This window comes from Amblyomma americanum, chromosome 1 (genome assembly GCF_052857255.1).
Source record: "Amblyomma americanum isolate KBUSLIRL-KWMA chromosome 1, ASM5285725v1, whole genome shotgun sequence".
Lineage (NCBI taxonomy): Eukaryota > Metazoa > Arthropoda > Arachnida > Ixodida > Ixodidae > Amblyomma > Amblyomma americanum.
Window position 1 is genome coordinate 158,450,013 of NC_135497.1, and position 27,206 is coordinate 158,477,218.

Sequence of the window (27,206 nt, forward strand, 5' to 3'; positions counted from 1 at the left end):
CTAATAGTTTTGGTGACCCCCTGAGATTCATATGATCAAGATTTTAGTGTACTTATCTTGCAGCGGCCTCCTGCATCTCTTGTAACTTACACATTGGTTTTGTGTTGATAAATATGTACAATCTCGATGATGCGATCCTGGATGATATGAATTTCGGGATGATTTGAATTCGTAAATTCCCTGGTCAAAGTGCATTGTGTGCAATAGGCTGAAATTCTGATGTTAAGAACAACCACCCGCCCCACTGCGGACGATACAAATGCGCAAGCTGCGGCCACACCTCTGAGCACCAAGTACTTGCGGCTCACACACCAAGACGTTGCGATCGCCAGTCCCGCGATACGCGCCGCGAGGAGTGAGCGGCAGCATGGCGCCCATACATCGCTGATGCCGTGATCGCCAGCCACGCGGTGCTCACCAAGAGCAGTGGCATGCGGCCCATACATCCCTAACTTGCGAGTGGCGGCGCACGAGCAGCACAGCACCAACATCGCGAGTCAGTGATGGCGTGTGGCCGTAAGGAAAGCCTGTCAGCCAAAAACATGTGCAAATTCTTCATATGAATTTTGTTCGTTCTGGATGATACGAATATTTTCTGCGACCCTGTGGAATTTGTACAGTCGCTGACCGATTTTTCGGACTCGAGGAGCCCGAAAAATGGTCCGAATAATCGAACAGTCCGAAAAATCCGTGAAGTACAAAAAAAAAAATCATTTATTGAGATGAAATCGGCTTTAAAAAGTCACTGATTTTACCTTGCAGCAAATTTCTCTTGCTAGCGACAATTTGCACCTGTATTTGCGCCAAAGTTGTGCTTTCACTGCACACGCTACTCAGCAAGGTCATGGCATTTAGTAGTTGAATTCTTTGACGAACCCGGCGGGCCATGTTGTCCACAACCCGAGTGTGCACCACACCGCCCGCCTAACACATGCAAAGACAAGGCACTTGTAGCTCAAAGTGGTGAAACCGCCGGACATAATCACAAAACGGTGAATGGATGTAACTTTGTGAAGACAGAGCGCCACTCGGTCGACGCGGTCGGAGAAATCAAAGTGATGAAACGGCGAATGGCGAACAAATGAGACCCGCCGCGGTGGCTCAGTGGTTAGCGCGCACGGCTACTGATCCGGAGTACCCAGACTTGTGCAAATTTATCTTGCTAGCGACGATTTGCGCCTGTATTTGCGCCAAAGTTGTGCTTTCACTGTACACGCTAGTCAGCAAGGTCACGGCGTTTAGTAGTGTAATTCTTTGACGGACCCGGCGGCACCGGCGGGCCATGTTGTCCACAACCCGAGTGTGCACCACACCGCTCGCCTAACACATGCAAAGACAAGGCACTTGTCGCTCAAAGTGGTGAAACCGCCGGACATAATCACAAAACGGTGAATGGATGTAACTTCGTGAAGACTGAGCGCCACTCGGTCGACGCGGTCGGAGAAATCAAAGTGACGAAATGGCGAATGGCGAACAAATGAGACCCGCCGCGGTGGCTAAGTGGTTAGCGCGCTCGGTTACTGATCCGGAGTACCCAGACTTGAACCCGACCACGGTGGCCGCGTTTCGATGGAGGCGAAACGCAAAGGCACCCATGTGCTGTGCGATGTGAGTGCACGCTAAAGATCGCCAGGTGGTCGAAATTAATCCGGAGCCCTCCACAGCGGTACCTCTTTCTTCTCTCAGTCCTTTTATCCCTTCCCTTAATGCGCCGTTCAGGTGTCTGCCGAGATGCGGGACAGATATTGTGCTATTTCCTTTCCCCAACAACCAAATTTCAATTTTCAATGTATGAAACAAGCAATAACCGCCCGGGCAAAGTTGGCGACAAAAGCAAGTTGACGGCGATGACAATCCGACTGCCACCTCGAAGTTTCAGAGATCGTAGGGACCTCTACTGGCAAAAATGAGGTACCGAAAGTATGTCAAGCCAATCCAACTGCAGAGTAAATCCATCTCAATCCAAGATGGCACCTTTTGCGCCAGGGAAAAGCCGATGAGGTGGCAGATTTTGAGCCGCAGGCGACTGAAATTAGTCCGAAAAATCGAACTTTAGACTTTTAAAGTCCGAAATATCTGTCGCGAATATGTATGCACTTTTATGGGGTGACTGACGGTGCCTCATCGAAGTCCGGAATATCCTACAAGTCCGAATTATTGGAGTCCGAATTAACTGTCGGCTACCGTATTATCGAGATTCTACGATAACTTGCACGACTCAAGGTTACAGCCGTCCTTTCACAGACAGCTTTCTACTAAAGTTTTCAATACCAAACACTGCACTGCCATTCTCCTTACAAGCACAGGAAATGCACTTTACTGAACAGAACCATCGTTTCACTCATCTAAAAGAAACCATAAATGGAGAACAGACCACTGAGACATGGCAACATTAAGCACAAAAAAATTGGGCATGTAAAGAGATACATTGCAAGGTCCTCGACAAAATACAAAGCTAAGCATAATTCTGATAACTCATGCATGCACTTTTCCTTGTTTAGCATTTACCAGATTATGCTGGCCACATGAGATCATGAACCATAATGTCGCACCTGTTCCTCGGTAAGAGGCAGCCAGTAGATGCAAGGGCTGGCCTTGGTCTTGCGGAACAAGTCATCAAGCAATTTAGCGGGTGTGTCCTCCTCTGGCTTGCGCTTTGCCACTGTGAAACAACATTTTAATAAAAAACAGAGCAAAGGTGGTTAGAGACCACTCAGACATTACTGCATTCAGTTTGGCGAGCACTGTTATTACTAAACTCCAATCTTCACAACTCGAATGCAAAAGGAACTGAAAGTTTGTTCAAATCTAAACAACGCCTTTTCACGCGTACCGTATTTACACAATTGTAAGTTGACCCCCCACATCACATTTCAGAAAAAAAAAAAAAAAACCTTGGAGGTCGTTTACACTTGGCCTTTAATAAAAGAACACGATAGCACCATCCTGCGGCCTCCGCTTATCGCCAGCCACTATCGGCTCCCGCGTGCTGACATGCCCATGGGCACATTCCGAAACGAAAATGTACTAGTCACTCAACTATGTACTCGTCCACACTTGTGCCATCGTCCTCAATAGCACTGCTGTCGTGATCGTTGCTGCGGTCCCACAGCTCGTCGTTTTAACGTCGTCGTGCAGTGAAATTTTGTACTTCGCAACCAGCCACATCACAACATCGCATGGAACAGCTGAAAATTTTGCCTCGCTGCAGCTGCCACACCTGTATCACCTGTTGAAAACGTCGAACTTACAGCCCGGCACGCAGTTGTTCGTTTCTTCGGCGTAAAGAATGACAGCCATCTCGAATGTAGCCGTGAACGAGCGCCGGTCGCTTACCGGACCCGGAGCACAAATAACGAAAGATGAAGGACTACATTAAAAACTTGTGAAACGCGGCCCGCAGTAGTCAAATGCGTCAGAGCCAAAAAGAAACTACACATGAGCGGCGTCGGCTTAACAGCAACCGCAATCTGCGGCCACATGTGGGGAGCGGGCTGGTGCTAGTTAGCTGCTTATCGACAGCCACCATCGGCCGCCTCGCATGGGGTGGGGATGCAGGTTCTGCGCGTTGACGTAGCAGCTGCTCGAGACCAGCACCAAGAGCGATGCAACGGAGCCGCGCAGCAAAATTGCAACTATGCTGTAGTATGCCTGATATCTCATTTGTCTCACCTTTATTTACGGTGCTATACTTTGGTTTCGATTTTAAGTCGACCCCTCAACTTTAGATTTTCAAAAATGGCCGACTTACAATCGTGCAAATACGGTACATGGCTGCTTAGCATTTAGGATAACTGACGGATCTGGAGTTACTTTCAATGTTGAGTGACACCACATTGGTGTTCCTCAACCACTGCTTCCTTGCAACTGCCCAAATTAACCTGTCCTCCCTTACAATACAGATCAACACCGCTACAATGAATGTCGCTTCAACGAAATATTTCCAATTTCCCGTCAGCTCGCCACTGAAAGTAATAAAACAAATTTTTCATCACAACGAAATTTTTACCATGCGAAGCTGGGTTTAAAAACCTATCTTAAAATAAAACAAGCATATCATGGCCCATCTGTGTACTCCCGTAGGTCTACGCTGCTTTGTTTCACTAAACTTTTGCTGGAACCAATTATTCCACTCATTCAAACATACATGAAGACCACCATTGCTTGGTGGTGATGAAAATCGAGCTGGCTGCCTTGCGACAAGGCGCGGGTGCAAGCTCCCGTTTTCTTCCAAGCCAGAGCCTCAACCAATCCGCCGCCAAAGGACGCAGCAGCCTGCCAACAGCAGCAGCGCGTTTGCCCTAGTTTTTTTCACTCGTGCTTGTGCACTGCAATCAACAAGAGCATGGCGACTTCGTCTAGGAAGCAGAATTTCCTTTCTTCCGAGGAGCTGAGTGATGAAGCCATAACTGAGGGCGTTCGCCACAGCGACGCATCAGCGGATGATGACAGTGACGCAGAGGATTTAGCACCACCATCTGCACTAAAAGTTATGGAAGCATTTGATGTGCTCCGCAGACTTATTGGTGCTCACGATGACGACGTCGCGATGCAACTGCTCACCGAGTGTGAAAGTCGCGCCACGGCACTAGTGGCAAAAAAAAAAAAAAGAAGCAGAAGAAGCTGACCCACTTCTTCGGAAATAAATTATGTTTTAGGATTATGTTGTCCAACCTGACAGTGCTTTTTGGCTGTTTTTGCCCCAACGAAATTTCTCGCGCGCCCCGTCAGTTTCGTTGTAGCGAGGTTCAACTGTTGTGCATAGTGCAGGGGAGTAACAGCTGAAGTAGGACTTGGAATATTCCAATTTTCGGAGGAGGATAACCTTATTTTTGGAGCAGGAAATCCCCATTTTGAGCACGTCAGGGGGAAAAAAAACTCCATTTTGGAGCACCAAATTCCAACTATGGAGCAGTTTAACATGAAAGAAAGCTTACTTTTGGAACAAGAAAGCTGAATATTTACAGCGGTTATTTAGAATTAACCCCGGCAATGTGACAAAGCTACGAACCATAAAACCACCTTTCGCGAGGGTTCACCTCCGTTTACTAAGGTTCGCATCTGTTTTTTCCCTCCGTCCTGGCTTCAAGGTCGCCCGTGGCACACCAACAACAAGAGCTAAAAGCATTTCATACTTAATACGACCCACTAATTCGTGTGTGTCTGCTTTGTTGCTTCAACTAAGTAGTGCACACGATGGCGCCGTCTATTTTGCCAGCCGATATGCCAGACCGAATAGGTGGCGTCAGTGTCTGCAGCACCTGTCAAACAACCACACACACAAAAAAACTCCAAATAAAACTGCCTCTCGGCGTCCCAATAAAGCACATACGTATGGAGGAAAAAAACTCTGGAGAGAGCATGATGTCAAGTGGCCAGACTTCGCAAGCCAAGTGCTGATGGTTTTTAACTATCCAAGTCAGTCCCGAATGTTTTTGTGTCTGTATGCTTTATTGTGCGCATCTGCGTGGCCCATGGATGGTGCAGCCAATGTCACAAGCAGCTACAGTCAGTTTGCTGCGCTGATCTACGTATATGAGCACGTAGCAGTGATCACTATCTCTGCACAACAGACTCTCTCCTTTCTTCTTTTTAAGACTACCCTTCAAGGTTATCACAGGGCGCTTCTTCCCAAGCTTTTTTTCCTCCATGCACGCACATGCCTTTTCGTTGTTGCGTCTCCGTGACTAGACTGGATTGGCAACATCTCATACACTATCAAAACTGCAGGTTGCCAATGGGGCTATTATTTTTCCGCTAAATTTGGCGCAACTGAAGAATTTTGCAGCTTGTTAGGGCATTTTGATGCAGGTAAGCGTGGAAATATGCAATTCTATCAAAATGGCGCAATTTGTGCATCTGCTGCGCTCCTGATAGTGCCACTGGGCTGCAAGAACACGGCTGGTGGTTAATGGTGTACATTACTAGAAGATAGCCACAGGCGACAATGGTAAGCAACGCACATAGCACCAGCGGAAAATCAAGACAACATGGTCAGTTTATTGCACTTTCGTGCGGCCACCTGCAGCATATTGTCATGCTTCGGCATTCAGGGCAACTCAACTCTGCAGTGTGTTTGAATTCACCACTGCACGCTATCTTCCATTCGTATTAATGGGGATTTTTCTCTCGTTGAAATAGTCGAACGTCTGTACAACAAAATGACCTGTATATCGCAGAATGCCATGGGGCCCCGCCAGACTCCAATCTTTCATATGCATTTTGAATGCAACTATAGTTAATGTCCCGGCAGTGAAAATTCCTGTCTAACAAAGTGATTCTCACTCTCCAGGTAACTAATTTGTTGGCCTATAAAAAACACAATTTGCAGCACATGCATTGGTAATGTGTGGTGGCCAGCCAAAACTGAACACGCCGACGTGGCTTGGTGTCACCACGGCCACGGAGGGAGGGAAACAATGAGACAGAGGCTGGCACTGCCTACAGTGCTAGGCCATACCTGTATGTGCCAAATGGCATCACCTGTCCATCTCAGCATAGTACACAGCACAATTGTAACTTGTGAAGCATCACACAGTCCAAGCCTAAATCAGAGGATGAACAGATGACCAGACTGTGCGGAGCTTTGCAAATTATGGACACAACAGCAAACCCGGCCCCAAGTTCTACACAGAATGGTCCCAAATACATTTCACCACAAAAGCTTACATTTTTTGTCTCGACGCTCTCTCTTCTCAGGGGGGGAGTGAGGTCTGCTCCGAGATGGGGCCGGTACTCGCTCAGCTGGTGGTGGAGGTGGTGTCTCTTGACGTACCTTGTCTCGATCCCACTCACGCATAGGCATGCCAGGCCGCCTGCCAGCTGCCTGTCTCTCGACCAGCATGCCCCTGTCTGTGCGTGACGGAGGTCCAGATAAGGAACCCCGCGCCTCCCTAGGGTCTTTAGGTTCTCGAGACTCCCGGTTATCCCTGGGCTCCCTTGGGTCTCTCAAGAGTTCTCGGGGGTCACGCAAGACTTCCCTGCCACCTGGCACATGAGGATCCACCTCAACAGTCCGCTGGAATGCAGGCGCAGCCCTCTCCCCTGTAGCTGCACCTGTTGGCCAAGGTGACGGTGTGGGGGGTTCCTTGTGGCGTGTCATCTGCATGGGAACAAAGCAGCAACCAACAATGCATGCTACAGTGCTGATGAACACAATTTTGAAGAACAAAAATTTCACCCAAACTAAAGCTCTTTTATGTTCACTGTCATGTTGTGTGCTTATGAAAGTCGCAACTTAGCATACTACTAGTTAGTTATATTGATTTTAATGGTGCAAAAGCAACTGAGGCTATGATGCGCCAAACACACGGTTAGAGCTTTTGTTAAAGGTTACGCTTTTTATACCTAAAGTTTGTATAAAACATTGGCTTCTCTGAGAAACTTAAAAATGCTTGAAAAATCAACCAGTGCTTGATCTCCTAAAAGTAACATGGGGTGTAGTGGGATGTATTCATTGTACAATGTTGTGAAATATTTTTTCCTCAGTTGTTCCAGTTTTGTGCATACAATTAAAATGTGGTTTACCGTGAGTTCATCGCCACACATTTCGCAGAGAGGTTTGTCTTTTTTTGTCAGTAAGAAGTTGTGAGTAAGGTGTGTGTGTCCAATGCATAGTCGACACAAAATAACTGCTATGAAACGCTCCTGATGTTTACATGATCTCCATTCTCCCAAAACGGGTTTTATAGAATGTAGTTTGTTGTTTGTCTGTTCGTCCCATGCAATCTGCCACTTATTCCCAAGTTTACTGTGCAGTAATTTAGAAAAATCCCTCTGTGGTATGTTAACTTGTTTTATATGGCCAATTCTAGCTTGTGCTGTGCAAGCATCTGCTCTCTCATTACCTAAAATTCCAACATGGCTAGGGACCCAGCAGAATATAATGTTATGTTTTTGCTTTGTAATTTTAACTATGTTATGTATGATTTTTCCTATTATGGGTTCAGAAGCATTTGTAGAATGCAGCGCTTTGAGCATACTCAGTGAATCGGTGTAAATGATGCTATTTTTTGTTTTGTTTTACTATTTGTTCTACAGCTAAAAAAATGGCATAACACTCCGCAGTAAATACCGATGCATACTGTGGCAATCGTAATTGTCACAAGGTGATGTAGTGATACCTGTTTCTGTTGTTTCCCTTAGCATACTATTGTGGCTTGGGAAACAACAGAAACAGGTATCACTACATCACCTTGTGACAACCACTATTGCTCCGTTTTGTCTTATTCTTGCCCCTTCAAGATTTGTCGCACCGTTCCATGGCGATGGCCTTGATGATGTTGAAGACTGGGTCCAGCACTATGAACGGGTAGCGGGTAGCTCGACATAATGGGTGGACACCAGACCAATGACTGCAGAACCTGTACTTCTCCTTAGATACCACAGCGAAATACTGGTTCGAGAACCATGAGATTTCGCTAACATCATGGGAGACTTGCAAGAGCGAACTGGTACGCACATTTGCAAACCAGCACCGGCGACAGCATGCTGAAGATCTGCTCCACGCTCGTATTTAGGCTCCCACCGAGAGCGTGTGAAGTTTCGGCGAAGACGTACTGCGCCTGAGTGCCCGCGCTGACCCTCGGGCTACTGCAGAGAACAAGGTGCGGGCCCTGATGAGGGGTGTCCGGAATGACATCTTTGGAGGCCTCATCCGCAATCCTCCTACCACAGTAGGCGATTTTGTCGCTGAAGCGACCAACATCGAGCATGCACTGGCGACAAGAACCAGTCACTTTCAGCAACTGAGCGCCGTTCCCGTCATCTCAAGTCTAGCTTCGTCTGGCTTGAGCGGTGTTGGCCTCGCCAATGCTCGCGAAATTATCTGAGATGTCATCCGAGAGGAGCTGAAAAGGCTGTTTCCACCTCCTGACCAGCCTGCATCTGTCTCCATCGCGACGGCTGTTCTGGACGAACTGCGACACACGCTGGCGGTCGAAGACGTACCCATTGTAGTTGCAGCCGACCAGCCATCTCTTGAGCTAAGCCCCCGCCGTCCTTCGTCCACCTCCCGTCCATCGTCAGTACCAGAACGCTGCCGATTCCAGACCTCGACGCCATGAGTTCGTGCCCCCCGTCTGATGCACGCCTGGAACCGCTGGGCCGCAGGAAAACCGACATCTGGACGACTGCAGACCAGAGGCCACATCTACCACTACTGTCCGTACCGAGAACTCGGCCTTCGAGGTTTTCACCGGGCTGATCCGTGCCCCCGCCACGGTGAACAGCCCCGCGAGATACAGGGCTACCTTCGACGCTCTCCATCGCCAGTATCAGCTCCACCTCGCACCTCCCGGTCGCTGCCCTCTCGCCGCTCATCACCCCCTTCTCGCGGCCCTCGCTGTGAGAGCCTTTCGCCACTTCGGGAAAACTAAGTACGGAGACGCCTGGAGGTGGCGTTGCCGGTGTTGCACGCAGTAAAGAACCTCCGCCTACGTTGGAATGTCCCAGCTCGACCGATGGCACCCTTGGAAGCGAAGACTGTTTTGTGGCCTCTAGCAATATAAACGTTTCAATCGATGGTCGTGACGTAATGGCGCTTGTTGAAAGCGGCGCCGACTACTTGGTCTTCAGCGGCAACTTTTCTCGGTGTCTTCGCAAGGTTACCACCGAGTGGGACGGCCCGCCCATACGTACCGCGGGAGGTCACCTCGTAAACCCTGTTGGCAAGTGCACCGCCCGTGTAGAGATTAACGGTGAGACGTGTCTCGCAACATGCGTGATCTTGGAGAATTGCTCCTAGGATGTTATTCTTGGCATGGACTTTCCCCGTGAGTATGGCACTGTAAACGACGTAGGGAGGAACAAGTTGACCCTCCACACACGTTCTTCATCGCCAATACCTCCGCCGTGCTGTCATTCGTCAGAGGGCGGAGCTACCGTACTGTCGCTGCGAAAAATTTCCAACTTGTTGGAACCCCTTCGCTCTGTCCGGCCGAGCCGCCGCGACGGGTCGGAACGGGTTTTTATGCCGCGGCGACAGGAATTGCGAGCATTTTCGCTTGCATGTGAAACAGGCTTTATTGTCGATACCGCGATGCCCCCGATTCGCCAACCGCCATACCACGTTTTCTTGAAGGAAAGGGAAACCATACAAGAGCAAGTGCGCGATATGATTGACGATGTCATCCAGCCATCCAACAGTCCGTGGGCCGCCCCTGTAGTGCTGGTCAAGAAAAATGACGGGACCCTTAGATTTTGCGTCGACTACAGGCGACTCAATAAGGTGACTAAGAAGGACGCGTATCCACTACCTCACATCGACGACACTCTCGACCGTCTCCGTCATGCCCATTATTTCTCGTCCATTGACTTGAAGAGTGGATACTGACAGATTGAAGTGAATGAGCGCGACCGCGAGAAGACTGAATTTATAACACCAGATGGACTCTACGAGTTTCAGGTCATGCCGCTTGGCCTGTGTACAGCGACCACAACACTTCAACGAGTTATGGCTACTGTGCTTGCCTGACTGAAGTGGCAGACGTGTCTCGTGTATCTGGATGACGTCATCTTCTCCAGCGCTTTCGCTGACCATCTTGTGCGCCTTGAAGCGGTTCATCAAGCCCTCCTGACCGCCGGACTTACGCTCACGCCTTCAAGGTGCCGCTTCACACACAGTGAGCTGAAGTTCTTAGGCCATATCGTCAGCGAAATGGGTGAGAAGCCAGATCCAGAGAAAAGCTGCTGTCGAATCCTTCCCTCCACCATCCGACAAGAAGGCTGTCCGCAGCTTTCTCGGCCTCTGCGCGTACTTCAGACGTTTCGTTCGCAACTTCACCCAGATCGCAGCACCACTAGGCCATTTCGATCAAGACGCTGACACTGAACTCCACACGGACGCCAGCAACAAAGGACTAGGGGCAGTGCTTAAACAATTCCAGGACGGCGCTGAGCGGGTTATGGCCTATGCCAGCCGAGCTCTTGCGAAGGCGGAGGGCAATTACTTGACAACTGAAAAAGAGCGTCTCGCTGCCACCTGGGCAATCACCAAATTCCGGCCCTATCTGTACGTGTCGCCCTTTTCGTGTCGTTACCGACCACCATTCGCTGTGCTGGCTCGCCAATCTCAAGGATCCCGCAGGCTGCCTTGCTCGGTGGAGCCTGCGGCTACAGTGGTATGACGTCACCATCATCTACAAATCTGGCTGCAAACATCATGATGCCGACTGTTTGTCTCGAGCCCCCGTGAATCCGGCACCAGGGGGCGATAATGACGAGGACGGCTTCCTTGGGGCACTGGACACGGCAGATATGGCTGCTCGGCAACACAATGATCCTCAGAATTGTCACCTGATGGCACACCTGGAAGGCAATGAAGACGTGGTGCCCCGCGTTTTCCTGCGTATTCTGCCAACGTTCTGAATTCTCCAAGGCATATTGTACAAGGAGAACTGACAGCAGCCCGAGGTCATGGCTCCTTGTTGTACCAGAAGACCTGCGCGCCGAGGTGGCCGAAGCTTGTCACGATGATCCTACAGCTGGTCACCTAGGCTACAGCCGAACACTTGCATGTATTCGAGAAAAGTATTATTGGCCGCAACTTCCTAAGTATGTCCGTCACTACGTAAAAACTTGTCGAGCATGCCAAAGGCGGAAAAGACCTCCTATACATGACCAGTTGGTCTTCTCCAGCCGCTCAACCCACCGCATGCGCCGTTCCACACAATCGGAATGGATTTTCTCGGCCCATTTCCAACGTCGCAGTCGGGTAACAGGTACATTATCATAGCCACAGACTACCTAACCAGATACGCCGAGTCCCGAGCACTTCCGTCGGCGACGGCTGTTGAGGCAGCTCAATTTTTTATTGAGGGTATTATGCTCCGTCACGGTGCCCCTGCCGTTTTGATCGCTGACTGGGGTGCAGCATTTCAGGCACAGCTCACACAGGAGATCCTCCGTCTCAGCTGCACCAGCCACCGCCGAACTACGGCGTACCATCCGCAAACCAATGGGCTGACGGAGAGGGTGAACAAGACGACTGCCAACATGATCGCCATGTATGTGGACGTCGCCCATCGCAGTTGGGACGAGGTACTGCCCTATGTTACATTCGCGTATAATACCGCTGTCCAGGAGGTACCGTATAAACGCCTGTAAGGGCCGCACCCTGTTCTCCAGAAGGAAATATTAGCAAAAAATAACATCCCTGTAAGGCCCGCACCCAAACTTTCCACACGACCCACGCAGGAATAGCCTTCGAAATGCACGCGCCGTGGCCTCCGCGATTAGCTCCGGCTGCGAGCAACTGCGCGCTTGATCGCGGAGGCGACGCATGTGCACAGGAGCTTCCAGGTGCCGCCCATGGATGGCGCCAGAGGCCAGGGCTCATGATCATCATCGTCAACTTTTTCCTCAGCCGCGAGCTCCCGCTATCCATATCGGCATCAGTATCACCAGCTCCAGCATTTTGTTGGCTGTCAAAAGCACGAGAGTTGTGGTTCTTCGTAGTTATGGCTTTCACGTGTTGCCGCTGAGTGTTGCAGTTTTATCATGATGGGCAAGCAACTTATTTGCTATGCGGCTGGGAGTTTGCTGTCGAACATGGCAAGTGCGTGGCGGGCAGGAAATTTGACGTGGCCGAGAAGTGCGTCCGACGATGGTGCAACCAAAAGGATGCATTGTGAAACACAAGCTGCAAAAAAAGCGCTTTCTGAGGCAAGCCGTGCAAGTTTCCCGAATTGGAAGAGGAGCTGCTCTGCTAAGTGATGGAAGCGCGGAACTACGGCTACGCGTTGACAGCAGACGTGCTGCGCGACTTTTTGTAGGATGAGCGTGCACCAGAACCAGAGCACAGCACCAGCTCGGTGTCACAATACACCCGCGAGTGCTGATTGAACGTAGAATAAATGCAGCTGACATCCTGATTGGTGTGTTTCTACTTTAAAAAATTTGTTTTTTTTTTTCACAAATCGCGTGTATGGGCCGCACCCCGAAAACTGGCCTTCAAATCTGGGAAAAAAGTGTGGCCCTTACACGTGTTTATACGGTACGTCCCCTTTCAAACTGGTGCATGGCAGACAGGTCACCACGATGCTTGACGCTATGTTGCCACACGAGCTGTCTGTCGACGTAGTCGATGATGACCGTCTAGTCTGCGAACGCGTGGAGGAAGCTTGGCAACTCGCTCGACTCCGCCTCCAGCACCAACAGCATACAGACGGTCGTAGGTACAATCTCCGTCGACGTGACATATGTTTTTACCCTGGGGACAAGGTCTGGGTGTGGACGCCGGTACACCGTTGAGGTCTCTCCGACAAACTCATGAAGCGCTACTTCGGCCCGCACACGGTTCTTCGCCGCATCGGTGAATTGAACTACGAGGTGCTGCCCGAAGGAATGCGACCGTCATAGCGTTGTTCCCCCCACCCTAAAATTGTGCACGTAGTCCGACTTAAGCCGTATTACGTGCGATAATCGCCTGTATTTCCCACTGCCTTTTACATCGGCCAGCAGGATTTTCTGGGCCCGTCTGTTTTTCCGCCGCGTGTTTTTGCTCTCGTGTTAGCATCAGGACGATGCTTCTTTATAGGGAGAGGTAGTGTAGCGAAAAGAAAGTTGAAGTGCAAACGCCGCGTGCAGACGACGATGCTGCTGCTGGCGGACCTGCCTGTTTTTGTCCTCCTGCTGTGCTGTGCTCACCTGCGCTCGCTGCCGGCCTCTACGTCAAGCAAGCCGTGACAATATCGGGTCATATAGCACACTGTACTCTACGGGTACTTGCCACGGAATCAAAATTTCTTTGTTAGATCGAGAACTTCGTAAAACCAGGTTTCGTTAAAAGATTTAACTGTATAGGCACTATACTGTATACTGCCTATACTTAACTATACTTAGCTGTATAGGCGTTCATGAGCAACAATGTAGTGACTACGAATAATAAAAATCTACAATTTTTTATTGTTAAGCTGTTCAGCAAATCCAATAGCCTCAAAAAGCTCTGCCACAAAGGGTGAACAGTGTGTAGGGATACAGTTGACAGAAATATGTTCCAGACTGGCTGGAAGCTGCTGTGATCTCCACATCAGTGCCAGAAAAATCTCCATACTGAGTACATACAGACATAGAATGCTCATGAGCAGTGTTGACCATGTTCCAGCCAACTCTTCTCAGTTTTTGACTAAAGCCCAGAATTGATGTGCATGGCCATCACTAAATATGATTTAAAGGCACCGTTTCTTGAACCAAAAACTGCACACTAAACATAGCTAACGCAAATGGGGCCCTAGACTAAGAGCTCCACCCTCTAGAGGCCTCGCATCAACCTTTGCTCATAAATCCCAAAACTGGTGTTCTGCTTATTGAGACATGTGCGCAGCTTGCAGGTACTATCACACTCAATATGACTTGCAAGGTGTCCGACATGAACCAACTGAGGTTTCCACTTTATTATAGCAAATCAATAAAAATTAAGTACACTTTATTAGGTGCATTGAAGTCTATGATGGGTACCAGCGCACACTGGATGATTGCAATGCAATTAGATCCTTAACATCTATAGTCAGTAAAACACCAGCATTTCCCCTTTAAAAAAGGCCCTCCAGCCAATGGCATCAACTGACTGCCATGACATCATGGGTAATCTGGTTAAACCATGGTAAATTTGTTTTCACCTGCCCGCCCCTGCAATGTCATGACTACTGGTCGACACCACTGGCTGGAGGGCCTCCTTTTGGGGAGGGGAGAATGCTGCTTCATTCTAGAGTTGTATCGGACTATAGTAACCTCATGCTTGGCACTACATGTGATCAAGTTACAACACGTAATGTTCATATGAAAGCTCAGGATGTCCCCTTTTTCAAGGCACATCACTTTTCAATATGCAGAAGAATCTTGTTCTTTCTGGTTTGTATGATTTCCTGGTTCACATGCTCAAAATCTTGAGAAATAAAAATGGACCAGGATGTTGCATTGTTTACCTTCTGAACAGGGTTGTTAACATGTGTTCCTCCAGCCTAACAAGAGAAATCATGCATTATAGCTGGATTTGCATACAATATGTAATTACTATGTTTATGCACGCATAGGCTGACCTGTTTTCATAAACACCCCCTCTAAACGACGTTGACCAGAGTGCGAATCAAACCAAAGATAAGGTGCAGACCTGGCTACAAACACAGAAGAGGCAGAGAACATCGCAAATGACACTCCTGCAGAAAGCAGTCTTCTCGTAACCCTCAAGCCTTTGCAAAGCCACCATTTCCATTAAACTAGCCAATACAACATTGACGATGCGGTGATGGCAGTCGTCAGGGTGATTTTCGGCTTGTTTAAAAAAAAAACGAAAATGCCTTTTCTGTTAAACTTATTTGTATTAAATGTATTTCTTTAAGTTTAAAACAAATAATTTATATTTGCTTTGCAATCTAAATATTTAACATTCATGCACATAACACTGCTGCTGTTCCTGCTGCAATCGCTGGATGGCAAAGCATGAATAAGTTTTATATACCTCTTCAGGTGATGAGAAGTCCACATGCAATATTTTCGGATTGCAAAGTGGCCATCGCAGGTTATGCAAAGCCTCCCTAGCTTTGACAGCATCTTCCTCTGTCACATACTGGAAAAAATAAGAAATAAAGGCATGTGTAAGCATTATAGCACCAAAATCCTGATTTCAATTTTGGCATTAAAATCTGAGAGGCCTATGTCTGTAATAGGTCAGCATGGCTAAATACTAACCGTCACAAAACACTTGGACTTGATTTTGTCAATCCAGAACTCCGAATCAACAGTGTCTCCAAATTCTTGAAGCAGCTGCTTCAGCTGGTTCAAAGTAAATGGGCGCACAAGATTGCGCACGAACAAGACGCGACTTTTGGGGTTTCTCGGTGGGCTTGGCAGCTTGCGCTTGTCTGCCTCATCCTTGCCTGCACCAGACCTGAGGACACACACATCACTTTAACATGTTAGCATCTTTACACTGAATACACACTACAAGAAATACCCAGCAAATAAACCCAAAAAGCACTGTAGTAGCTATTTGGATATATGCTGCAGTAGATATTAGGATGGAGACGACACAGCAACACTGAAGCTAAATACTGAATTGAGCACCGGCACAACAAGCCCACTATAGATGGTTTTGTGCAAGAGACCAAGAGCTTTTTGATGCGGGCTTTGCAACAGACAAGAAACCAATATGGAGTGACTTATGTTTGGTAGCAGGAGCCAGATGCAGACAAATAAAACAACACAAATTTGCACCTGACAATGGAAAAGTGCCTCTTGACTAAAAAATAAGACCAGTTACCTCACAACAAACAACATACAAAGCAAGGCTCACATGCACAAATTATGGCCATTAAATGATCGCAAACACCTCACCAAGGCTATTAAATTATTACCTAGAAGTCGGCACTGACGTCCAAACTTTGACACCATCAGAACTCATCTCTCATGAAAAATGCCATTTAAATCACCCTGGTATAACATTGTTTTCTTGAAGTGTTCTATGCCACCAGTCCGCCAATATGTAAAGGGGGGGGGCATGAACCACTCAAGCTGAAAATTAGCAGCCTATATATTGGTCCCCATCATTTGCTACTGAAGTAGAAGTACTTGCTGTTGCACTAGTTGGTTCATAATAAATTTAAATGGCACAAGGGAACGATTACAGGAAAACAGAAAAATAGATGATAGGCGCTCTTTCTATCTTCCTGTGTTCTTTCCCTTGCGCCATTCAAATTTATTTACTTGTGAATGAACCCAAATAAATAGAATGAAATTAACTAAATAACTCAAATGAAATCAAATATGAATGGCATAGAGAAAATGCGATACCGTATAAACATGTGTAAGGGCCGCACTTTTCTTTCCAGATTTGAGGGCCAATTTTCGGAGTGCGACCCATACACGCGATTTGCGAAAAAAAAAATTCTTTTTAAGTAGAAACACACCAACCAGGAACTCGGTGGCATTTATTCTATGTTCAATCGACACTCGCGGTGTATTCAGACTCCGAGCTGGTGCTGTGCTCCGGTGCACGCTCACCCCACAAAATGTCGCGCAGCACGTCCACAGTCCATGCGTAGCCGTAGTTCCGTGCTTCCATCACTTAGCAGAGCAGCTCTTCTTCCAGTTCGGGAAACTTGCACGGCTTGCCTCAGAAAGTGCACTTTTTGTAGTTTGTGTTCCTCAATGGATCCTTTTGGTTGCACCATCGTCGGACGCACTTCTCGGCCACATCGAATTTCCTGCTCACCGCGCGCTTGCCGTGTTCGACAGCAAACTCCCAGCCGTGTAGCAATTAAGGTGCTTGCCCATCGTGCTAAAACTGCAACGCTCGGCGGCAGCACGCGAAAGCCACAACTAACCACAACTAGGGTGGCCACAACTCTCGTTCCTCTGACAGCCACAAAATGCTGGAGCTGGTGATACTGAGGCCGATATGGATAGCGGGAGCTCGCGGTGGAGGAAAAAGTTGACGATGATCATCATGGATGGATGGATAAGGCTGAACCCTTTAAATCGGGCGGTGGCTCAAGCCACCTCGACATGGCTTGTGAAATTTTACTCGTCTTGATTTTAGCCACCAATCAGATAACCTTCGCTTGGTTACTTCTACCCGCTTAAAATCTACTTTCCTTTCGCTGTCCTTAAACCCCAATGCCTTGGATAAATCAGCCCTGCTGCTTTCCACTGTAGAGTGAAGCCCTTTACAGAAAAGTATCAAGTGTTCAGCCGTTTCTTCCGCCTCTCTGCACGCAACGCACAACGTGTCTATTTTTTGGTACCTGACTCTATATGTCTTAGTCCGCAAAACTCCAGTCCTGGCCTCAAACAACAAAGAGCTTCCCCTACAATTATCATAGATATTTTCTTTGAGCCACGGCCTCTGGCGCCATCTATGGGCGGCACCTGGAAGCTCCTGTGCACATGCGTTGCCTCCGAGCTAATCGCGGAGGCCACGGCGCGTGCATTTTGAAGGTTATTCCCGGGTGGGTCGTGTGGAAAGTTTGGGTGCGGCCCTTACAAGGATATTATTTTTTGCTAATATTTCCTTCTGAAAAACAGGGTGCGGCCCTTACATGTGTTTATATGGTATATTATTATACCATATATATATGTATATATATCAGCAGACAAAGTTAAGGAAATGAGGGGCTCGCTTGATAAATTTATGAAGGGAGCCAACAGTAATAATACTTCGATTAATCTATAGCTTAAAGAAAGTTACTTATAAATCAGCAGAAAAAACAACCATGCCACCGGTGGAATCCGAACCCACGACCTCCGAATATCGCGTCCGGTGCTCTACCAACTGAGCTACTGCGACGGCTGTCCAATCTGCTGCTCTCACGGGTATTTATGTTTATTGGGTGTAAACGAACATTGAGAGTGTTCACCAGCGCCACCCTCGTCCATAGCGGCGGACGTAGCACGTCCTGTATTACCGCGAGTGTGACGTGGAACGTCATCTAATGGCGAGGGCGGAAACTGTGAGAGAGTCCTCTTATGCTATCTATGGCATACCTATGGCGATATTCGGAGGTCGTGGGTTAGGATCCCACCGGCGGCATGGTTGTTTTTTCTTCTGCTTTATAAGTAACTTTCTTTAAGCGATAGATTAATCGAAGTATTATTATCCCACTGATCAGCACTACACATTAAAAAAATATTAAACATTCCCCTATGCACCTTGGTTTCGGTGACTGTTGGCTCCCTTCACAAGTTTATCAAACGAGACCCTCATTTCCTTAACTTTGTCTGCTAATAGCTTAACGAGGGTCTCGGTTCTGGCAGTCTTGATGCCATAGGTAGCATAAGAGGTCTCTCGCACAGTTTCCGCCCTCGCCGTTAGATGACGTTCCACGTCACACTCGCAGTAATATAGGACGTGCTACGTCAGCCGCTATGGACGAGGGTGGCGCTGGTGAACACTCTCAAGGTTCGTTTACACCCAATAAACATAAATACCCACGAGAGCAGCAGATTGGATGGCCGTCGCCGTAGCTTAGTTGGTAGAGCACCGGACGCGATATTCGGAGGTCGTGGGTTCGGATCCCACTGGCGGCATGGTTGTTTTTTCTGCTGCTTTATAAGTAACTTTCTTTAAGCGATAGATTAATCGAAGTATTATTATCCCACTGATCAGCACTACACATTAAAAAAAAAATTAAACATTCCCCTATGCACCTTGGTTTCGGTGACTGTTGGCTCCCTTCATAAGTTTATCAAACGAGCCCCTCATTTCCTTAACTTTGTCTGCTAATAGCTTAACGAGGGTCTCGGTTCTGCCAGTCTTGATGCCATAGGTGCCATAAGAGGGCTCTCGCACAGTTTCCGCCCTCGCTGTTAGATGATGTTCCACGTCACACTCGCGGTAATAGAAGACGTGCTATGTCCGCCGCTATGGACGAGGGTGGCACTGGTGAACACTCTCAAGGTTCGTTTACACCCAATAAACATAAATATCCACGAGAGCAGCAGATTGGACAGCCGTCGCCGTAGCTCAGTTGGTAGAGCACCGGACGCGATATTTGGAGGTTGTGGGTTCAGATCCCACCGGCGGCATGGTTGTTTTTTCTGCTGCTTTATAAGTAACTTTCTTTAAGTGATAGATTAATCGAAGTATTATTATCCCACTGATCAGCACTACACATTAAAAAAAAATTAAACATTCCCCTATGCAGCTTGGTTTCGGTGACTGTTGGCTCCCTTCATAAGTATATATGTATGGTAGTTTTTATGTGCTAAAGCAACAGTGGGCTTTGAGTCCAAGACTCTGACGTCACTTTAAACACCTAGGGTTGCTGGTGTGCCCAGGAAGAAACCTGCGAAGTTGTGCTCAAAAAGAAAAACACTACAACCACTAAAGCGGCACTCATGTGGGTGAGCCTGACGGGAGAGGGATCTGCATGACATTGTCAATGGGCAGAGCAGTTCTGGTGGCCTTTGCATGGGTTCGTCTGGTGTCAGTAGAGAGGGACATGACTACCATCAAAAGAACTACCATCTGCATTGCATGAACCACAAAGTTGCAAGACACGTGAAGAAAACATCCCTATCCTCCGCAAGGAAATCATTTTTGCCGGCCAAAAAAATGCTCCCCCCTCCCACTGCCGAAGCCTACATCAAAACGCCGCCTCTCAAGTCAGACAGTCCCAAAATGTGACGCACACTCGACCTCACTGCGAGAGGGATACATTGGCCATGTAAATATTGCTCAATTAAGCCACAGAAAAAATATCAGCTGCTTGCGCCAGCGCCAGAACCCTTACATTGGGCGCTTGGGACTTGCTGTACTCGCAAATTAGGCTCCCTACCTGAAAGGAATTATTCAACAGTTCATTATGCTTACCTTTTGGACAAGGGAGCTCTGTCGGAGATCACCCGGAGTGTCTTTCGCTCGGCACCAGGGGCACCAGGAGCTGTAATTGGTGATGCCTTATCCCGGGCTGGCTTAGATTCCCTTGCATGTGTATCAAGCCTTTCTGGTTTTTCGCTTTCCCTCAAGGGCTTGTCCACCTTGACTGCTTTCTCATCTCGGCCTAAGGGCCTCTCCTCATCTCGAGAAAACCTCTCACTCCTGGATGGCCCGTCATCATTGGAAATTTCCTGTTCAGTTGTGGCCGACTTTTCATCTTGACTAGGCTCCTCATCATCATCTTTTCTTTCCTTGCCGTTTTCTGTGCTGTCATCACCAGGTGGCACATCTTCACTAGTAGGCTCATCATCTAAAACTTGCAGCTTAAGTGGTGGCTCATCAGATGCCTCTTCAATCTCAGTGACTGGGGACTCGCCAACGGATGCACTGACATGTTCCTCTTCAGGATCTTTTGGTTTTGACAGCGGTTCCTCAATATCAGGAATCAAATCCTGCACACAGAAGAGAGAGATGTAGAACCACTATTTCCTCCTTTTCTTATATCAGCAAACAATTTTGTTTAATGTGCAAATTAAACAAACAAAAAAACACCAGTTTTGAAGTGCTTACCATCCGCATACTGATTTGCAGATTCTTTCATAATAGGATGCTAGGCAAATGCCTTTTCAGAAATGGTACAAATCCCATGTCACTGCTGAGCATTTGGCTTTTTTTGTCACTGATGCATCTACACTTACTTGTAAGAAATACTCAAGAGAGATGCAACCAAGAACTTTGTAGCTCCTTCCTTTGAGACTAAACTCACAGCCCTCTTGTCTGAGGTCCTGTTACTGATCCCTGTAGACATAACCAAACTAGGTTTTCAATTCAATCCTATTTTCAGTGCAGAACAATGGCAACAGCCAAGGAAATTGGAACCTTGAAGAATCCACAACTCCTGAAGCATATGATGGCAGAGCAACGCAGACACACATAAAAACACAACCAGATATGATGATCGCAGCATGTACTAACAGCAGGCAGAAAGTTACGATGGATTTGGAATTTTTTCGGCAGCTGTGCCCAAAAGCACAAGAACTATGTTCAAGTGGTGAATTTATCTAAAACCTGCAGCAGAAATGCATGAAGTAATGTGACATATATAAAGAACTGAAATGGAAGCATAGGCCCTAAAAAGGTTAAAAGGCAGAAACCCTAGATATGATGTCAGGTTGTTTGCCCAGCATTGCACACCTCTTACTTTGGCAAGGGAAATGAAAATGGGGCTCTGGGCACACGTCACATTCAGTCATGCCCTCAGTCATTAGGGCCAGGCTGATGTTGCAATGGTATGTCATGTGGATAAAAAAATTACTGCCTGTGTTAGAAAAAGAAAAAAGACAGCCTCAGATAAAAAGGATAAAACATGTTCAAAGCTAAATATGGATGGCCACCTACAAAGAATGTCGAGTGTTCTGGAATGAGATTGCTGCTTATCTGCGGGAAATGTTTTCAATACTGTCTCTATTGCCAGACACTGCAGGAGGACATGAAGCACTGAAAGGCTAGCACCACTCTGAACACAGTAATTCTCGCATTCTAGTAAAAAGGTGTGAACGTGCCGAGTACTTATGCCGTATGCCTTATTCTCAGCTGAGTACAAAATGAAAATATGGTTGAACTCTATTAGCGATTCTTTCAGTCCCACTTCAACTCAAGAAACCAGTGTGCCGTAACCATGAACAATGTGGTAGCCTCTGCCACCAGATGTTGGTTGTGGCTCCTATTGGACCTTGGAATTGTTTTTATTTGTGGCACTGCCACAAGTGGATCAACATCGCCCATTTGCAGCAGCATGCAGCAGGCTGAATGTGCTGTTTTTTGTGGAACATAAGCAGCTAAGGCAATCATGTGCCAAAGGAAAGGTTAAAAAGTCTGTTGTAATAATTTCTGAAATCCATAATTTGTCTAAGACATTTGCTTTGTTTAAAAACATGCAACAGATCAACAAGTACGCTTTCATTTAAGAGTAACATTGGGTGAAAAGGGATCTGGTCATTGTAGAATACAGCAAAATATTTTCCCCCGAGATTTTCGAGTCTTGAGCATGAGAATAAAATATGGTTTAGTGTCAGCTCGTCTCCACATTTTTCACAAAGAGGAGGTTGAATACAATGGTGCGGTCAAGAACGAATGGTGAAGAATTCCCACCACTGTATTCCACCATCAATGAATACAAGGTTGCAGATTCCTTTTATTTTTTATGCCTTCTATGCAAGTGGAACTAATGGATTGCATGTAAAATCCACGAAACCAAAAACAGCTCAACGAACTAAGAATTTAGTAAAACCTCGACAATTCAAACTCAGTTAATTCGGAATCCCAAATATTCAAAGAATTTCTACAGCCCAGTAATTTGACAGAATAATTCGAAACGGCGGCGTGCACCAGCCCTAATCAATTCAATGTTCTGGGGTGCTATATGACAATACCAGATCCAGATTTTGCCACAAACCGGTGAAGCGAGGGCCCCTCAGAGCCATGGGGCAGTACTGCAGAGTGATACCTATGCTTGATATGCAAAGGGCCCCAGCTCTAGTACTCCCAGCGCAAAAACCAGTCTATGGTGTGTCTTGCAGACCACTGAAGTGTGTGCCTGCAGAGGTGATGTGCTTCACCGAAATGCAGCTGTGGATGCGGGTTTCAAAGTAATATGTCGTCATGTCGTCAAAGCATGGCCGGACTGAAGGCAGCAGTGTGTGCGCTCATCACTCCCCTCCAGCATGGCTGTCGTCAAGGCTACGTCTAGCGGAGGCGCAGGCACTGACGCGCCTGCTACCCGTAGCAGTCGCAGTGTGTGTCCCCCGATGTGACCATTCTTGTTCCGTGCCCACAGCGGGTTGACTGTTTTGCCCTCTGTACCACAACAGAGAGCGACTTTATCATGAGGAGCTGTGCTAATGTGCCAGCTTTGTTTTTACTTGTTTTTTTGTTCGCTTAACTGCTGCCACCACTGGCGCTGCAGGGTACATCACCAACGCCACCGTAATACTGCCTGCTAACGTCCGTTTCTGCCTGCGTTTACCTGGGCTTGGAACATGTGGGAGGTTGTAAGAGTGTGCTTATCGTGTGTTAATGCTGTGGGCTGGAGTCAACGTGCTCCAACTTGTGAAAGAGCTTGCAATATTCTTAAAATAGTCATCGTGGAATGCAATATTTTTATGCAGAGTTCCGCTCTACAAGCCAAAAGCCCGTACAGTAACCGACTCTCGTAACCAACCAACGGCTTAATAGCACATCTTGAGAAGCAGACAGTAAGCCAGTAAATGAAACGTCCATGAGATGAGGCATGAGGCTTGCACGAGGATCGCTCACAACGGCAAAATTTGATGGCGCGGGCTACTTTCTAAAGCCGTGCACCCAGGAGCATCAGGCCGGGCCATGGCTTGTACTCATTTGAAGAACCCACTGGATACCTGGGTCACTGAGAGCGCCAAAGAGGTAGCCTAGTGGCCAGAGCATCTGCCTTACGTTTGGGAGGTGTTGGGTTCAATTGCCAGCGCCACTGGGTACCGACTGATATTCTAATGGGTACGTTTACCCCGGCGTGGTGCTCTGCTCTTCTGCGGTAAAATGCCTGAGAAAACGGTCTTAAGCCAACCCACACTCAGAGGCAAAATCCAATACTGTAGCCTCTCCATGGAACGGAGGCACAACCATGCGTTGAGTGCCCTGTGCTTTACTAGTTTTAAAAGGTATTCTCAAATTCTCGAAGACTGAAAAAGTCGATCTTCGAGTGCAAGGCATCAAGCAAAGGTTGTCACAGTCTGCGAGCGGGGAGGTTTCCAGATTTTGAAGATGAGCTGGCTGACTTCACGAGACAGCTGTGGGTGGATCACATGCCCATGACCACCGAGGTGCACAAGGTGAAGGCCCTTGAGCTTGCTAGTAATCAGGCTTCTCAAGAAGCCAATTCAAAGCAAGCCGAAATTGGATCACAAGATTCATGAAGCACAAAGGATTTTCGCTTCATAGGCGGACTGGTGTGTGCCAGAAGCATTCAAGGAGAAGCTGATTTCATTTCAGTGATACGTTCTATTGTTGCGACACAGCAACGTGTCAACTTGAGCAGATTGGCAATGCCGACCAAACTCCTGTCTATTTCGATATGCCTGCCAGTACCACAGTAGAGTTGACAGGGGTGAAACAAGTTCACGTGCTTGCATCCGGCAACAAGAAGGCCCAGGTAACCGCGATGCTGGCTTGTACAGCAGTTGGTGGCAAGTTGGCTCCTTTTCCCGTATTCAAGCGCAAGATGCTCCCTAAGTCTGTGAACTTTCCATGAGGCGTTATAGTGTGCGCCAACGAGAAGGGTTGGATGGATTCGGAATTCGTCATTGACTGGATAGACTGTAAGGTGCAAGAGGCCAGGCGCTAACTTGGGGTTCCACTCCATGCTTGTTCTCGATGCCTTCAAGTGCCACCTAGACCAGCGTGTCAAAGACAAGCTTGCAGCTTGCACCACGGACCTTGTGGTGATACTGTGTGGTGAATGCCCTTGCAACTATGTACACTGAATGTGTGCATCAACAAACCCATGAAGGGCCACATTCAGGCACTCTACAGTGAGCGGCTAACGAATGGCTGCCACACCTTCACTGCTAGCAATAAGCTGAAGTGTGCCTCAATCAAGGAAATGGCCAAGTGGGCGGCCAAAGCTTGGCTTGGGTTTCATCTGTTATGGATGTGTAGGCATTCAAGAAATGCAGAATTTCTAATGCTATGGACAGCACTGAGGACGAGATGTTGTGGACAGAGTGACAAGGAGCTGTCCGAGAGCGACAGTGAATGAAATTCAGGTGAATAAACAGCCCACTTCCACCTGAAAATATAAAAATAAAAACGTTTGCACATTTTTTTTCTTCTGTGGAAACTGCATGCATGTTAGAAGCGGGGACTGGAGCTTGGTGTGCACTAGAATCGGGTCTTGCAGTTTTTTTGTTTTTTTTTCGGTTGCGTAAATCGGGTGCATGCTAGAATCAGGGGCGCGTTAGACTCTGGTAAATACGGTATTTCTCGGGATAGGAACTAGTGTAGAAGACAGTAGTGACCCGCTAGCAGTTTGACATGATCGTGTGCGATGCTTCTCTACAGCCAATTCGATCGTTCTCACTCTGTCAAGAAGGAAACATTCCCTTCAGCACCAGTGCTAGCCACCAGGTGGAGGTTCCCAAAGCTGTACCACTGGTTACACCTAGTTTTTAAAAAAAAAGTGACTGAATTACCCAAAACGTTGCTATTTCAAAAAAGTAATCAATTAAAAAATTTAAAAAAAGTATATAATTGATTTTAACATGCCTTAGCCTTCTTCTCAGGAGTGAGAAAGTGGCTGAGGTGTATCAAAGAAAAGTGAGGCGTTCACAGTTTATTAAGACAGCCAGCCTCTCGCAAAAAGTTAAACATCAGAAATGCCAACAATTGCATTATCACTCAAGACTAGCACTGAGTAAAACGGAATGCATTGATTATAAAATTGAGTAAAATACTTTTTCCTTAGTTTTTCTAGGTTTGAACATGCGAATAAGATATGGTTTAGTGTGAGCTCGTCTCCGCATCTTTCACAAACAGGTTTGTCTTTTGTAAGTAGTTGTGTGTTAGGTGTGTGTGTGTCCTATGCGAAGACGACATAAGATTACTCCAGCAAAACGTTCCTGGTGTCTGCATGACATCCATTCCCCCAAGGTGGGCTTTATGAAGTGTAGTTTGTTGAGTTCATTATCCCACTCTTTCTGCCATTGTTTTTTAATTTGTTATGTATCAACTTCATGCAGTCTTTAAAAGTTATGTCCACATTTTTTATTTCACCATTTTGAGCTCTTACTGCTGCTGCGTCTGCCCTCTCGTTACCCTCTATGCCGATGTGGCTCGGGACCCAGCAGAAGCTTATCGTATGTCCTCGTGTTGTGAAATTTTCTGTTGTGTATGATGCTGCCTACTAAGGGTTCAATTGCATTTCTTGACTGCAGTGCTGTGGCAGGCTCAGGGAATCTGTGTATATTATGGTGTTTTAGGTGTTCTCATGTACTATTTGTCCACAGCCATAGAGACTGCATAACATTCAGCAGTAAAAATTGATACATAACTTGGCACTCTTACTATTTTTTCCGATTTCCCCTGTACTACGGCACTTCAAACATACACCGCTGTTTTCGAGCCATCCGTGTAAAACTCCATATAGCTTGTAAATTTCTCTTTCAAAGCCAAGTATTCTTGTAGTAGGTGTTTATGTTTGTTTTACGAAACTGTGTTAGAGTCAAGTCCCATGCAGCGGGAAGGCAGTACCATGGCAGCAATGGATCATGTCTCGGGGCAATTTTAGGTAGAGCATCTAGTATTCCCAGTTCATGACATGCATCTTCAAAGCGTAATAACAAAGGTCTGATTGATTGTGGTTTATTATTGAACAGTCTTCTAGATGTGCACTTGGTAACTATGGGCTAACAAAGGTGTTTTGGTAAGGATCTTATTTTCAGTACATATGCACAGGTAAGCATTGCTCTTCTGTTTGCAAGAGATGGTTCATTTGTTTCTACATTGTGGGGACCTGCCCTGCAGTCCCCTGTGTTTGCTTTCCCGCGAAGCACCGTGCAGCAGCAGTCTCACCCCGAGGATGAACGCATTCCCCTGTCAGTTACATTAACTGGCAAGAGAGGGTGCCAGCGTCGCTGCGCGGGAGACTGCTGAAGCCTGAGCGCGGGAGATTGGGTTTCGGCTGGGATCGTTGGCGCGAGCGGACGTGTTGCTCGCGGCTCTGCTCTTCGCCGGCGGGGCGAGGAAGCGACGGGGAGACAGGCTCCCGTACTCGTCCCGTCCGGCCTTCAGAGTATATATC

General features: G+C 47.4%; 1 protein-coding gene across 2 annotated transcripts in view; it reads right to left on the reverse strand.

Annotated features, from left to right (window-relative positions):
- The window catches only part of LOC144114035 (uncharacterized), a 99,534-nt gene that overhangs the window by 24,221 nt on the left and 48,107 nt on the right, over positions 1 to 27,206 (reverse strand). For both annotated transcript variants that reach the window (XR_013310942.1, XM_077647472.1), the window contains exons 10-14: positions 20,309 to 20,826; positions 15,688 to 15,886; positions 15,458 to 15,565; positions 6,670 to 7,102; positions 2,553 to 2,662 (exon numbers count right to left, since the gene is read on the reverse strand). Coding sequence is in view for 1 of the 2 variants with exons in the window: in XM_077647472.1 (XP_077503598.1) it covers positions 2,553 to 2,662; positions 6,670 to 7,102; positions 15,458 to 15,565; positions 15,688 to 15,886; positions 20,309 to 20,826 (1,368 nt within the window). In the remaining variant the exon portion in view is untranslated. The remainder of the gene's footprint in view (positions 1 to 2,552; positions 2,663 to 6,669; positions 7,103 to 15,457; positions 15,566 to 15,687; positions 15,887 to 20,308; positions 20,827 to 27,206) is intronic.